Genomic DNA, 13,987 nt, shown 5'->3' with positions numbered 1-13,987 from the left:
ATTCAGTCTTTCAAGCCTGCCCCATCGTTCAATACAATCATGGCTACCTGGTCCTTTCTCTCCATCCCCCTGACTCCTTTAGCCGGAAAAGCCACATTCAACTCCCTTCTGAATACAGTAAAATCTCTATTATCTGGAATTGAAGCCATTGGCAAAAAAAATTACAGAAAATAAATAGGTAAAAAATACAAAAGTTTAAAATTGGCAGCCCTTAGGGCAGGGGTGTCAAATTCAAATTCACAGAGGGCCAAAATTAAAAACTTGGACTAAGTCGTGGGCCAAACTAAATATTTATTGAAAATTTTCAACAACATCTGCATGTTTTCTCTTCTTTCAACATATGTAATGTTAAACTTTTTCTTATTAAAATAAATGTTTAATAATAGTTTTGGATAAACTCTTTCCAGAAGAAGCATTAACAAATGAGAAATAAAATATTCAATCAACAATATTTCTCTATAGCCTTTAAGCTCCTTTTAAATGTATTTTTTTTCACAAGCCAACAAGTCAAAAAAATAACAACTTGCTTCAATGAAAATCCAATCTTTCAACTATGAACAGTCCAAAGTGAACCAAAGAAAATATTAATCCAAGCTTAGCTGTGATTTACTCTGATGCACCTGGGTCTAAACCAGATACTTGGCATCTCTTCTTAGATGCAAGTTCATCAAACTCTGGGGTCAAAGTTTTCCTCCCACCTGTCTTGAAAGGTCCTGTTTTCTTTCTTTCGTTTGGCCATTTTTCGTAAGGGGTTTATTACATGTGAGTTGGGCGACAGATCGCAGATGCTAATGAAAGTAAATGGAGGAGGTGGGGGCGATTAGCGGGCTGACGGGCCGGCGCCAGTGCATTTGCAAAGCATTCTGGGATTTGTAGTATTAGGTGTGCATGCGCTATACTGGCACGGCGGCCAGCGGGCCACCTCTAATACATATTTGATATGATCTTGTGGGCCAAATATAATTATATCACAGGCCAAATTTGGACCGCGGGCCTGAGTTTGACATGTGTGCCTTAGGGGTTAATTCACCAATCACACAACATGCAACCTCAAGCAAATGGAAAATTCACTTATCTGGCATTTACCAATCCCCATGGGTGCCAGACACCAGGGGTTTTACTGTATATCTAATGAACTGATTCTCCTAAAGGTCATGCGGTATCAAGAGACTTGGGGAACTTTCCTGGGGAAGTAGGGGATCTAATGGATATCCGGATCCAGAAACAGGAGGTTGTAAGTAAATTGTTGGGACTGAGGGCTGATAAATCCCCAGGGCCTGATGGGCTGCATCCCAGGGTGCTTAAAGAAGTTGCTATGGAAATTGTGGAAGCACTGGTCGACATTTTCCAAAGTTCCATAGATTCGGGGGATGTCCCTGAGGATTGGAGAGTGGCTGATGTGGTGCCGATTTTTAAGGGAGGGAGGGAGAAAATGGGAAATTATTGACCGGTCAGCCTGACGTCGGTGGTGGGGAAGATATTGGAGTCTATCATAAAAGGAGTAATAGCAGAACACTTAGGCAGAAATAATAGTATAAGGGCTAGTCAGCATGGATTCCTTAAGGGTAAGTCATGCTTGACTAAACTTCTGGAATTTTTCGAGGATGTGACAAAGAGGGTGGTCTTGGGAGAGCCAGTGGATGTGTATTTGGACTTCCAGAAGGCCTTTGATAAGGTTCTGCACGGGAGACTAGTGGGCAAGATCAGGGAGCATGGTATTGGAGGTAAGGTGCTGACATGGATAGGAAATTGGTTAAGAAATAGGAAACAAAGGGTTGGGGTAAGCGGGTCTTTTTCAGGATGTGACAAGTAGAGTGCTGCAGGGATCGGTATTGGGTCCTCAGTTGTTTGTAATTTATGTAAATGATTTGGATGAGGGGATTATTAATAACATGAGCAAATTTGCAGATGACACTAAACTGGGTGGCAGTGTGGGGTGTGAGGAGGATGTCAGTAAAATGCAGAGGGACTTGGACAGGTTGGGGGAGTGGGCTGCTGAATGGAAGATGACGTTCAATGTAAGCAAATGTGAGGTTATCCATTTTGGGGGCAATAATAGGAAAGCTGAGTATTATTTAAATGGAGACAAGCTAGGGAGTGGGGAGGAGCAAATGGATCTGGGAGTACTTGTTCACCGGTCACTGAAGACTAACATGCAGATTCAGAAAGCTGTGAAGAAGGCTAATGGCATGTTGGCTTTCATAAAGAAGGGATTGGAGTATAGGAACAGAGACGCCCTTCTGCAGTTGTACAGGGCCCTGGTGAGACCCCACCTGGAGTATTGCGTCCAGTTCTGGTCTCCAATTTTGAGGAAGGACATACTAGCTATAGAGGGGGTGTAGCGCAGATTTACAAGGTTAGTTCCAGGGATGGCGGGGTTGACATATGCTGAAAGGCTAGAAAAACTGGACTTGTATCCGATGGAGTTTAGAAGGATGAGGGGGGACATGATTGAGGTATACAAAATTATCAGGGGGAAAGACAGGGTGAAGTCAGATTACTTGTTCCCAATGATGGAGGAGACGAGGACTAGAGGGCATGGTTTAAGAATACAGGGTAGGCCCTTTAGGACGAAGATGAGAAAACATTCTTTTACCCAGAGAAGTGTGAATCTGTGGAATGCTCTGCCACAGAGGGTGGTAGAGACAGATTCGCTGATTATGTTCAAAAGAGAGTTAGATAAGACTCTAGTGGGCAAAGGAAAGGGTTATGGGGATAAGGCTGGAAAGGGGTACTGATGGTAGTGATCAGCCATGATCTGAAAAATGGCGGTGCTGGCTTGACAGGCCGAAGGGCCTACTCCAGCTCCTATTGTCTATTGTCTCCACAGCTTTCTGTGGGAGGGTCTGAGGCCGACAGCCCTCCTTCTTGTTATCATTACCAGAAAATGGAAAAAAAAACAGAGCTAATTAAAACTGTCAAAATGTTTCTCGGACTATTCAAAGACAAAGCTATGGAAATCTTGCATTACTCCAGATAAATATTGAAGGCCATGATGGATTTACTCAACACTTACTTGCAGAAAGAACTTTGTTCACAGGTCTTAAAGTTACTTCTATCCACAGCATGTGTCAGAGAAATGCAAAGACCCATCCAGGCCAGGAGTATCTGTCGGAGGCTGAAAGGGAGACAAGTTTAAAATCAGACCGTTCTGTGCATTCTCTCCCCACTGTACCTCAGCCCATCACAAATGTGGTACATTCTGTACTGTATAAATACTTTCAGATCAGTGGTTCTCAACCTTTCTTCACCCACAGTATTCCTTTGCTTACCGCAGATCACAAACCCACCGGCCACCGTTTGAGAAAGACAAGTTTATTGTCATCTGATTGTACAACACGATGTAACAGCCTTCTCCAGTCCTCGGTGCAAAGCACGCAGACATACAACCAGACATTACACACATATAGATGAACAATACACACGCAGGTCTAGTACTTCAGATATACCCCGCTTTACGAAACTAGAGGGTCCTACAGAAGTTGGGATGTTGTGTAAGCCAAAATGAAGGAAGGGAAGAATCCATTATCATTGATTTCTATGGGAAACATTTTTGAGTGTTCCCAGACCCAAAAAGTAACTCCCCAAATCATACCAAATAACACATAAGTCCTAAATAACACTAACATTTATTAAAAGCAGGAATTATATGATAAATACACAGCCTATAAAGTAGAAATTTACTTTTTCAACCTTCTAGTGCTCCGGTCAGAGACCCTCCCCCACTCAGTGCTGCCACTAGTACCCCGGACATACAAGGAACACACACCTGTTTCGTCCATGGGAAGGGGGGTGGGGGTGGGTGTGGGTGACACCTACTCTAGTGACACCACTGGGTAGGAGGTACAGGTGACTGGGATGTAGGAGAGAGGGGAATAGGGTCATCTTTCTATTGACATCTCATTGAAGTTCCCGGGAAGCGAGCGGCTCAGGGCATACACACAGCTCACTGCTTTCATAAAAGCGGAAATCCTTTCGTAAAAGTGAACACGGATTTTTGGGTAAAAAGCAAATTTGCATAAAGTGAGTATTCATAAAGCGGGGTATACCTGTATATCTACATAAATAAATATTGTTTTGTGTCTATGAATGTCTCGGATGGTCAGTGTAGTCGTTCAGCATTCTCACTGCCCGTGGGAAGAAGCTGTTCTTCAGCCTGGTGGAGCTGCCTCTAATCCTCCTGGCTCTGACGGGAGCAGCTGAAAGATGCCGTGTGCGGGTTGGAAGGGCTCCTCGATGATTTTGCATGCCCTCTTCAGACGATCCCAGTAGATCATGTTGATTGGTTTTGGTGGGGGGTGGGGGAAAGGGAGACTCCAGTGATCCTCTCTGCCTCTCTTATCGCCTGTGGATTGACCTCTGATCCATTTCTCTGCAGCAACCGTACACCACTGTAATGCAGCCAGCCAGGACGCTTGAGAGCTCCTGTGTCTTTAAAATAGCTAGAGACCATTTTATATATTTAGGGATTAAGATTACTAAAAAACATAAAGATTTGTTTAGGACTCAACCCAGAGGAAGAAGAAGAGGAAGAATACAGTGAAATAGATAAAGGGAAAGGCAAGGTAAAGGATATACTTGCTCTTGTTAGAGGATACATGGAGTCATTTAAAGAATGGCAAACACAGGAATTCAATGATTTAAGAAGAAGAATAAACAACACAGAAAAGAAAATAAATAAAATGGATATGACCTTAACAGAAATGGGGAAAAAAATGGACAAGATGGAAGAACGGGCAATAGCAGCAGAAATGGAGGTAGAAGACTTAAAAAAGAAACTGGAGGAATCTAATAAAAAAACTAAAGAGACACAAGAATTACTAGCCCAAAAAATAGATATAATGGAAAATTATAACAGAAGAAATAACATAAAGATAGTGGGCCTTAAGGAAGATGTAGAAGGCAAGAATATGAGGGAGTTTATAAAAGAATGGATCCCTAAGGCCCCAGGATGTCCAGAACTACAGCAAGAAATGGAAATAGAAAGGGCACATAGAGCATTGGCCCCTAAACCACAACCACAACAAAAACCAAGATCTATTGTAGTAAAATTCCTAAGATATACTACAAGAGAAAAGGTACTGGAGAAGACAATGGAAAAAGTAAGAGAGGGCAACAAACCACTGGAGTATAAAGGGCAAAAAATCTTCATTTATCCAGATATAAGCTTTGAACTCCTAAAGAAGAGAAAAGAGTTCAATGCAGCAAAAGCGATTTTATGGAAGAAAGGATATAAATTTACACTGAAGCATCCTGCGGTATTGAAAATATTTATTCCAGGACAACAAAACAGGCTATTCTCGGATCCAGAAGAAGCACGAAAATTTGCAGAACAATTACAAAAATAGACTGAGGGATGAAGACGGGTAATGAGAGCAAAAATCATCACGATTGATATGTATGTGGGTAAAGACAAAAATAGACTGAGGGATGAAGACGGGTAAGGAGGGTAAAAATGACCACGATTGATATGTATGCGGGTAAAGAGGTATAAGAGTGAATAGAGACAATGGGCATATGTGAAAGTATCTGTAATTAGAGGAAAACATAGAGAGTATAGACAAGAATTAATAAGGGAAGGTAATGGAATAGAGAGAATAAGGAGGGAATTAAAAGAGTGACCTTTGTGACATATAAAAAGCGAAATCTTTTCTGGGGGGGGCTGGGTGGGGGAAAAGAGCGGTCACTGCAAAATCAGTTGACGCTTGCGAGTGGATTCGCAAATCCAAATGGAGAGGGGAGATGTGGTTGTCCGACAAGGGATAAAGGGCAACTCAGGAGGGGAAGGGGAGATTGGGGATAAAGAAGATAGAAATAGGAGAATAAGGAAAATGTTGGATGTTGTAGGAATGTTGTCTGGTAAAGAGTTGAAAATAAGAAAACAGAAATGGAAAAGGAGGAAAGGTAATGATGGAAAAACGGAAAGAGAAGATAAACAAAATATAAAATGGCTACGCTGAACTATATGACTCTAAATATTAATGGAATACATAACCAAATTAAAAGGAAGAAACTACTAAATTTACTGAAAAAGGAAAAAATAGATATAGCATTTGTCCAAGAAACACACTTAACTGAATTGGAGCACAAGAAATTAAAGAGAGATTGGGTAGGACATGTAACAGCAGCATCGTATAATTCAAAAGCAAGAGGAGTGGCTATATTAATTAGCAAAAATGTGCCATTTAAAATAGAAGAGGATATAATAGATCCAGCAGGGAGATATGTTATGATAAAATGTCAGATATATTCAGAGCTTTGGAATCTACTTAATATATATTCACCTAACGAAGAAGATCAAAAGTTTATGCAAGATATCTTTTTGAAGGTAGCTAATACGCAAGGGAACATACTAATAGGAGGGGATTTCAATCTGAATTTGGATCCAAATATGGATAAAACGGGGAAAAAAATTAACAGGAAGAACAAAGTAACCAAATTTATAATTAAATCAATGCAAGAAATGAAACTTGTGGACATATGGAGGAAACAAAACCCAAAAGAAAAGGAATACTCATACTACTCGACTAGACATAAAACATACTCAAGGATAGACCTATTCCTGTTATCAGCCCACATTCAAGGGAGAGTTAGGAAAACGGAATATAAAGCTAGACTATTATCGGACCACTCACCCCTGTTATTGGCAATAGAGCTAGAGGACATCCCTCCAAGAATGTATAGATGGAGATTAAACCCCATGCTACTTAAAAGACAGGATTTTAGAGAATTTATTGAAAAACAATTAAAAATGTACTTTGAAGTAAATACGGAATCAGTGGAAGATAAGTTTATACTATGGGACGCAATGAAAGCATTCATTAGAGGGCAAATAATAAGTTATGCAACCAAGATGAAGAAGGACTATAATCAGGAAACAGAGCAGTTGGAAAGGGAAATAATAAAAATAGAAAAAAAATTAGCAATAAAGGAAGATACAACCAAAAGAAGAGAATTGGCGGATAAAAAAATAAAATATGAAACATTACAAACATATAAGGTGGAGAAGAATATAATGAAGACAAAACAGAAATATTATGAACTAGGGGAAAAAACACACAAAATCCTAGCATGGCAGCTTAAGACAGAGCAAACTAAGAAAATGGTATTGGCAACAAGGAAAAAAGACAAACAAATTACATATAATCCAAAAGAAATTAAGGAAAACTTCAGAGAATTCTATGAACAATTATACCGAACCGAAAACGAAGGGAAAGAAGGGAAAACAGATGAATTTTTGACTAAAATTGAACTACCAAAACTACAAATAGAGGAACAAAATAAATTAACAGAACCATTTGGAACAGTAGAAATACAAGAGATAATAAAAAATTTACCAAATAATAAGACACCAGGAGAGGATGGACTCCCAATAGAATTCTACAAAACATTTAAAGACCTAATAATACCGCCCCTCCTGGATGTAATCAACCAGATTGATGAGACACAAAACTTACCAGATTCATGTAAAACAGCAATAATTACAGTGATACTAAAACAAGGGAAAGATCCACTCTCACCAGCGTCATACAGACCAATATCTCTGCTAAACACAGATTATAAGATAATAGCTAAACTATTAGCGAACAGATTAGCAGAACAGGTACCGAAAATGGTAAATTTAGACCAAACTGGATTTATCAAAAAAAGACGCACAACAGACAATATTTGTAAATTTATTAACTTAATTCATGCAGTAGAAGGAAATAAAGCACCGGCAGTAGCAGTTGCTTTAGACGCAGAGAAGGCCTTCGACAGAGTAGAATGGAATTACTTGTTCAAAGTATTGCAAAAATTCAGTTTACCGGAGAAGTATATTAATTGGATTAAAGCATTATATAAGGGACCGTTAGCGAAAGTGACAGTAAATGGACATGTATCAAAGCAATTTAACTTAAGCAGGTCAACGCGGCAGGGATGCCCACTATCACCATTATTGTTTGCGCTAGCTATAGAACCACTAGCAGAATCGATAAGAAGAGATAATAATATAAAAGGAATAAAAATAAAAGACAGGGAATATAAAATCAGTCTGTTTGCAGATGATGTGATAGTGTACTTAACAGAACCAGAACTATCAATAAAAGAACTATATAAGAAATTGAAGGAATATGGAGAAGTGTCGGGATACAAGATAAACGTAAATAAAAGTGAAGCAATGCCTATGAATAACGCGGATTTCTCAAAATTTAAGGAGGAATCCCCATTCAGATGGCAAACGCAGGCAATAAGATACCTAGGTGTGCAAATAAACAAAAATCTAGGCCAATTATATAAACTCAATTACAATCCACTAATGAAAAAATTACAGGACGATTTAGAGCATTGGAAAGAGCTACCACTAACACTGATAGGAAGGATAAACTGTATTAAAATGAACATTTTTCCAAGGATACTATACTTATTTCAGGCATTGCCAATACAACTGACAGAAAAATTCTTCAAAGAGTTAAAGAAAATAATAAGGAGATTTTTATGGAGAGGGGGGAAACCGAGGATAGCACTAGATAAATTAACAGAATGGTATAAACAAGGAGGCTTACAATTGCCAAACTTCAAAAATTATTATAGAGCCGCACAATTAAGGTACCTATCAGATTTTTATCAAACAAGGGAAAAACCAGACTGGACGAGACTAGAATTAGATAAAATAGGGGAAAAGATACCTGAACACATATTATATAAATGGGACGAAAAATTGGTACAACATAGAACTTCTCCAGTATTACACCATCTCCTCAATATATGGAAGAAGATTCATGTAGAAAGAAATAAAATAAATTACCAAATACCAAAACTAATATTGACGCAAAATAAGCTACTCCCTTTTACAATAGACAACCTTGCCTTTAGAAAATGGGAAAAAAAAGGGATTAAAAGAATAGAAAATTGTTTCTCAGGAAGTAGATTCTTATCCTTTGAACAAATGAGAGATAAGTACAATATAACTGGAGATACAGCGCTGGCATATTACCAACTGAGATCCTACTTGAAAGATAAATTAGGAAGCAACTTGAGTTTACCAGAGGGAAGTAACCTTGAATATGTGATTACAGATACAATGTTAATCAAAAGATTTATAAAAAATATGTATATTAAACTGCAAGAAAAGGAAAATGAGGAAACAAATGGTAAAACTAAACAAAAATGGGAACAAGATTTAAATATAAAGATAAAAAAGGAAACATGGGAGAAGTTATGCTCTGGAACGATGAGAAATACAATAAATACGAGGCTGCGTATGATACAATATAATTGGTTACACAGACTATACATTACACCGCAAAAGTTAAATAAATGGGACCCAACAGTATCTGATAGATGTTTTCGATGTAAAAAAGAAAGGGGAACAACAATTCATGCAATCTGGACATGTGAGAGAGTAGAAAAATTTTGGGATGATCTCAATCAGATATTAAATAAAATAACAGAAAACAATATACCAAAGAATCCAGAGATCTTTCTCCTAAGTAACATAAAAAATAAAGAATTTGGAATTGACTTGGAAGATGCACAAAAAAGATTTGTCAAGATAGCCCTAGCCGTAGCAAAAAAATGTATTATGTCAACCTGGAAATTGGAAGATAATTTGAAAATACAACAATGGTATATAGAAATGAATAAATGTATTCCATTAGAAAAAATAACATATAGTTTAAGAAATAAAATTGAAATATTCGAACAATATGGGAGCCTTACATTAAATACAATAGCGAAAACCTACCGGGAACAAACATTACCTAAGTTGATGGAAGGAGAAGAAAAGAAAAGAATGGACTCAGTAGAATTTCTGGTGTATTTTTGTTGAATGACAACATTGTCTAACTGAATTAATGCAACCTAGATTGTATACCTAAAATGGATGAGGGGGGGGGGGGGTGGGGGGGTGGCTTGGGAGGAGGGAGGGGGGAGGGAGAAAAAGTCACTGTAAATGTGTGGAAAAGAAAAAGTGTATATCATGGCTATTGTGATTTATGGTGTGAAAAATAAAAAATTAAAAAAAATAAAAAAAAAGATTTGTTTAGGACTAATTTTTTCCCTCTATTGGACCTGATCGGCAGTTTACTTACCAATTGGTCACCATTATCCCTATCCATGATAGGCCGAATTAATGCTATTAAGATGATGATTTTACCTAAATTTTTATATATATTCCAAGCTATACCTATTTTTGTTCCTAAATCTTTTTTTGATAAGGTCGATTCTAAATTGTCCTCATATATCTGGCAAAACAAGAATCCTAGATTGGGGAAAAAATATTTACAGAAATCTAAACTAGAGGGAGGGTTGGCATTACCCAACTTTAGAATTTATTACTGGGCAATTAATATTAGTTACTTAAGGTATTGGTTGAATTATTCAGAATTATCTCTAAATCCCCATTGGGTAAATTTAGAAATTAAACCGATACAAAATTTTTCAATTAGCTCTATTTTGGGAGCTGCTCTCCCTTTTACTCTTACTAAATTATATAAACAAATTGATAATCCAATGGCTAAACATACACTACGTATATGGTTTCAATTCCGGAGATTTTTTGGCCTAAGTCATTTTATCTTGGAAACTCCTATTGTACTAAATTTCCTTTTTCATCCCTCTCTAATTGATCAAGCTTATTTACTCTGGAAAGTTAAAGGTATAACATGCTTTTCGGATTTATTCTTGGATAACTCTTTCATGTCATTTGAACAATTATCCATGAAATATGATTTACCTCGATCTCATTTCTTTCGATATTTGCAGATTAGGAGTTTCTTAGTTTCGACTTTACCCTCTTTTCCCAATCGGGAGACTACGACTGTTTTAGAGGATATACTATATTCAAAATTCCCTCCAAAAGGTGTGATATCTAAATTATATAATATAATTACAAAAATAAATTCTGGGACTTTTGAAAAGTTTAAAAATGATTGGGAAAGAGAACTCAATCTTCATATTTCCAATGAAAATTGGAATAAAATTCTGCGACTGGTAAACTCTTCTTCTCTATGTGCAAAACATTCACTAATACAGTTTAAAGTTGTTCATAGAGCTCATATGTCTAAAGATAAACTCCATCGCTTTTATTCTCATATCGATCCTATATGTGATAAATGTCAATTGGAAATAGCTTCCCTTACACATATGTTTTGGTCCTGTCCCTCTTTACAGAATTATTGGAAGGAAATTTTTTCCATTATATCTACTGTTTTGAATATTGATTTACAACCACATCCCATTACTGCAATTTTTGGATTACCTATGATAGATTTGACTTATTTATCTCTTCCTGCGGATCGTATGATTGCTTTTCTTGCACTAATGGCTAGAAGATCTATACTATTGAATTGGAAAGAGGTTAATCCTCCCACTGTTTTCCAATGGTTTACCCAAACTATACTATGTTTAAATTTAGAGAAAATTAGAAACTCTGTCTATGAATCCCCTTCTAAGTTTGAGTTAATCTGGCGACCATTTATTCAATATTTTCATTTGTGGTGAGTTGATCTGGCTGTTTTCTTTCTATGATTATGTATGATAATTGGGCTGTAAGATGAGATCGGAGTGATCGGCGTGGTTTAGCTATATCTGTAGGTTTTTTTAATTCAGATTTGTTTTTTCTTCTTTTTTGGGGTTTTTTTTTCTCTTTTTTCATATATTGTTATTAATTATATCTTTTTTTTGAGAGATAGTTCACACCCTAAACTGATCTAAATTTTTTTTATGATATATTTTTATTCTGTAATATTATTGTTTAATATCTCTGTATTAATTCATTACTTACTATGTATTTTTATATCTCTTTGAACTGTATGTGTTTATAAATTATAATAATAATAAAAAGATTGAAAAAGAAAAAGAGAGCTCCTGTGGATGGTTGACATAATGGAGGCCGGAAGCTTGGCCCACTTCAGTCTTCTCAGGAAGTGCAGTCACTGTTGTGCCTTCCTGACATGATAGGTCACTAGTTAAGTGAACTCCAAGGAACTACTTCAGATGTTATATTCAAAATCCAGTTGCCTCTTCAGCACGGTACTGAAGGCCTGGTGTATTCACAGGATAACACAAGTGAGACCCCAGTCAGCTTGTTGGTGGTGGTAATCTCATGGCACGAGATAGATGGCATGCTGGTGCACCAGTCAGCAATTTGAGTTCAATCCTGACCTATTCTGTCCCATGTTTTGATGTTCCCACGTTCTGAAGATATGCTGGCAGGTATTATGTCAGGTGTCTGTAAATTACCAAAAGGGTATCGACACCATGAAAGAGAGAACATGTTTCAGCAGTACAGGGAAATGGATCTAATGAGATTGCTCTGCAGGGGCTGAATGATCTCCTTCTGCATTGTTATGGGAATATAAGAAATAGGAGCAGGAGTTGGCCATCCGGCCCATCGAGCCTACTCCACCATTCAATGCAAACATGGCTGGTCTGATAATTGGCTCATCTCCACCCACCTGCCTTTTCCCCATATCCCTTAATTCCCTGACAATGTAAAAATCTATCCAACCTTGTCTTAAATCTATTTACTGAGGTCGCCCTCCACTGCTTCAATGGGCAGCGAATTCCACAGATTCCCCACCCTCTGGGAAAAGCAGTTCCTCATCTCCGACCTAAATCTACTCCCCTGAATTTTGAGGCTATGTCACCTAGTTCTGGTTTCACCTACCAGTGGAAACAACTTACCTACCCCTATCTTATCTATTCCTTTCAAAACTTTTAATACATTTCTAGAAAATCCCCTCTCACTCTTCTAAATTCCAGCAAGTAATCCCAAACAACTCAATCTCTCTTCCACCCCTTCATCTCTGCAATCAACCAAGTGAACCTCCTCTGCACTATATCCTTCCTGATGGAAGGAGACCAGAAGGACACACTCAAAATCTCTGGTGGTTTGGGCTCAACATTTGTTTGAGGTCTTTCTCCAGCCTGCCCCAAAACCTCACCCCTTTTATAAAGAAGCCAGAATGGAGGAGTTGCCTGCCGACTGACCCATCTAGAGGCCTGGACAGGAGAAACTTGATATTCAACTGGGACTACACAGACAGAATCTCCATAACTGTTTAACGGATCGTACTTCACTTGTGGAGCATGACGGTCTTTCTCTCCCCAGGTGCTACTGGACCCGTTGAGCTTATCAGCATTTTATTTTAGACATCAGCATTTGCAGAGTTGCTTCTCCACCCTCCTCACTTTTGCTGAGCCACCATTAGTTTGCCCCCAAATGGGGTTAAAATTGACACTAATAAACACAGCCAGGAGCACTGCAGGATTTTGTGGTTCCTATATTTGGCTGTGCATTGAGTTGATGCCAAATTGAATCACGGATGCCTGGCAGTTTCTCACCGAAACAAAGAATGGCAGTGCTGCAATAATTTTATGTTGCTGTCTGCCTTGGTTGTTAAATTAGAATCAAATAGAACATTACAGCCTTTCTAGCCTTTGCCGGCCTATCTTTCTGCCCTGTCCCACAGACCTGCATCAGTCCATACCCCTCCCATGCATGTACCTCTCCTAATTATTCTTAAATGTTAAAAGTGAGCCCGCACTCTCTTCAGTAGGAAGCTCATTCCACACTCCCACCACTCTCTGTGTTAACCCTCATAATCTAGACTAGTGGTACCTCAGGGATCGGTGTTTCTCATCTAAATCAATGAGCTGGGTGATCATGTGGGAAATTGGATCAGCAAGTTTGCAGATGACACTAAGATTGGAGGTCTTGTGGACGGTGGAGAAGGTTTTCAAAGCTTGAAGAGGGATCTGGACCAGCTGGAAAAATGGACGATGGAGTTTAATACAGACGAGTGTGAGGGGTTGCATTTTGGAAGGAGAAACCAAGAAAGGACGTACACGGTGACTGAGAAGTGCAGTAGCGGTAGAACAGACGGATCTGGGAATACAGATATATAATTCCCTGAAAGTGGCATCGAGGAGTCACGTGATGGAGTAGTGGCCGGTAAGGGAACTCCAGCCCTCTCCAGAAAATTTAAAAAAAATAGAGAAAAGC

At 38.3% G+C, this 13,987-nt stretch overlaps 1 protein-coding gene across 2 annotated transcripts in view; it reads right to left on the bottom strand.

Annotated features, from left to right (window-relative positions):
* The window catches only part of LOC138740893 (neutral alpha-glucosidase AB-like), a 52,262-nt gene extending 49,148 nt beyond the window's left edge, over positions 1 to 3,114 (bottom strand). For both annotated transcript variants that reach the window (XM_069894175.1, XM_069894176.1), the window contains exon 1: positions 3,017 to 3,114. In XM_069894175.1, coding sequence (XP_069750276.1) covers positions 3,017 to 3,093 — 77 coding nt within the window. In that variant the 5' untranslated portion in view covers positions 3,094 to 3,114. The remainder of the gene's footprint in view (positions 1 to 3,016) is intronic.
* Between the last annotated feature and the right edge of the window lie 10,873 nt (positions 3,115 to 13,987).

This window comes from Narcine bancroftii, chromosome 8 (assembly GCF_036971445.1).
Source record: "Narcine bancroftii isolate sNarBan1 chromosome 8, sNarBan1.hap1, whole genome shotgun sequence".
NCBI lineage: Eukaryota > Metazoa > Chordata > Chondrichthyes > Torpediniformes > Narcinidae > Narcine > Narcine bancroftii.
This window is presented reverse-complemented; position numbering and strand designations above follow the sequence as displayed.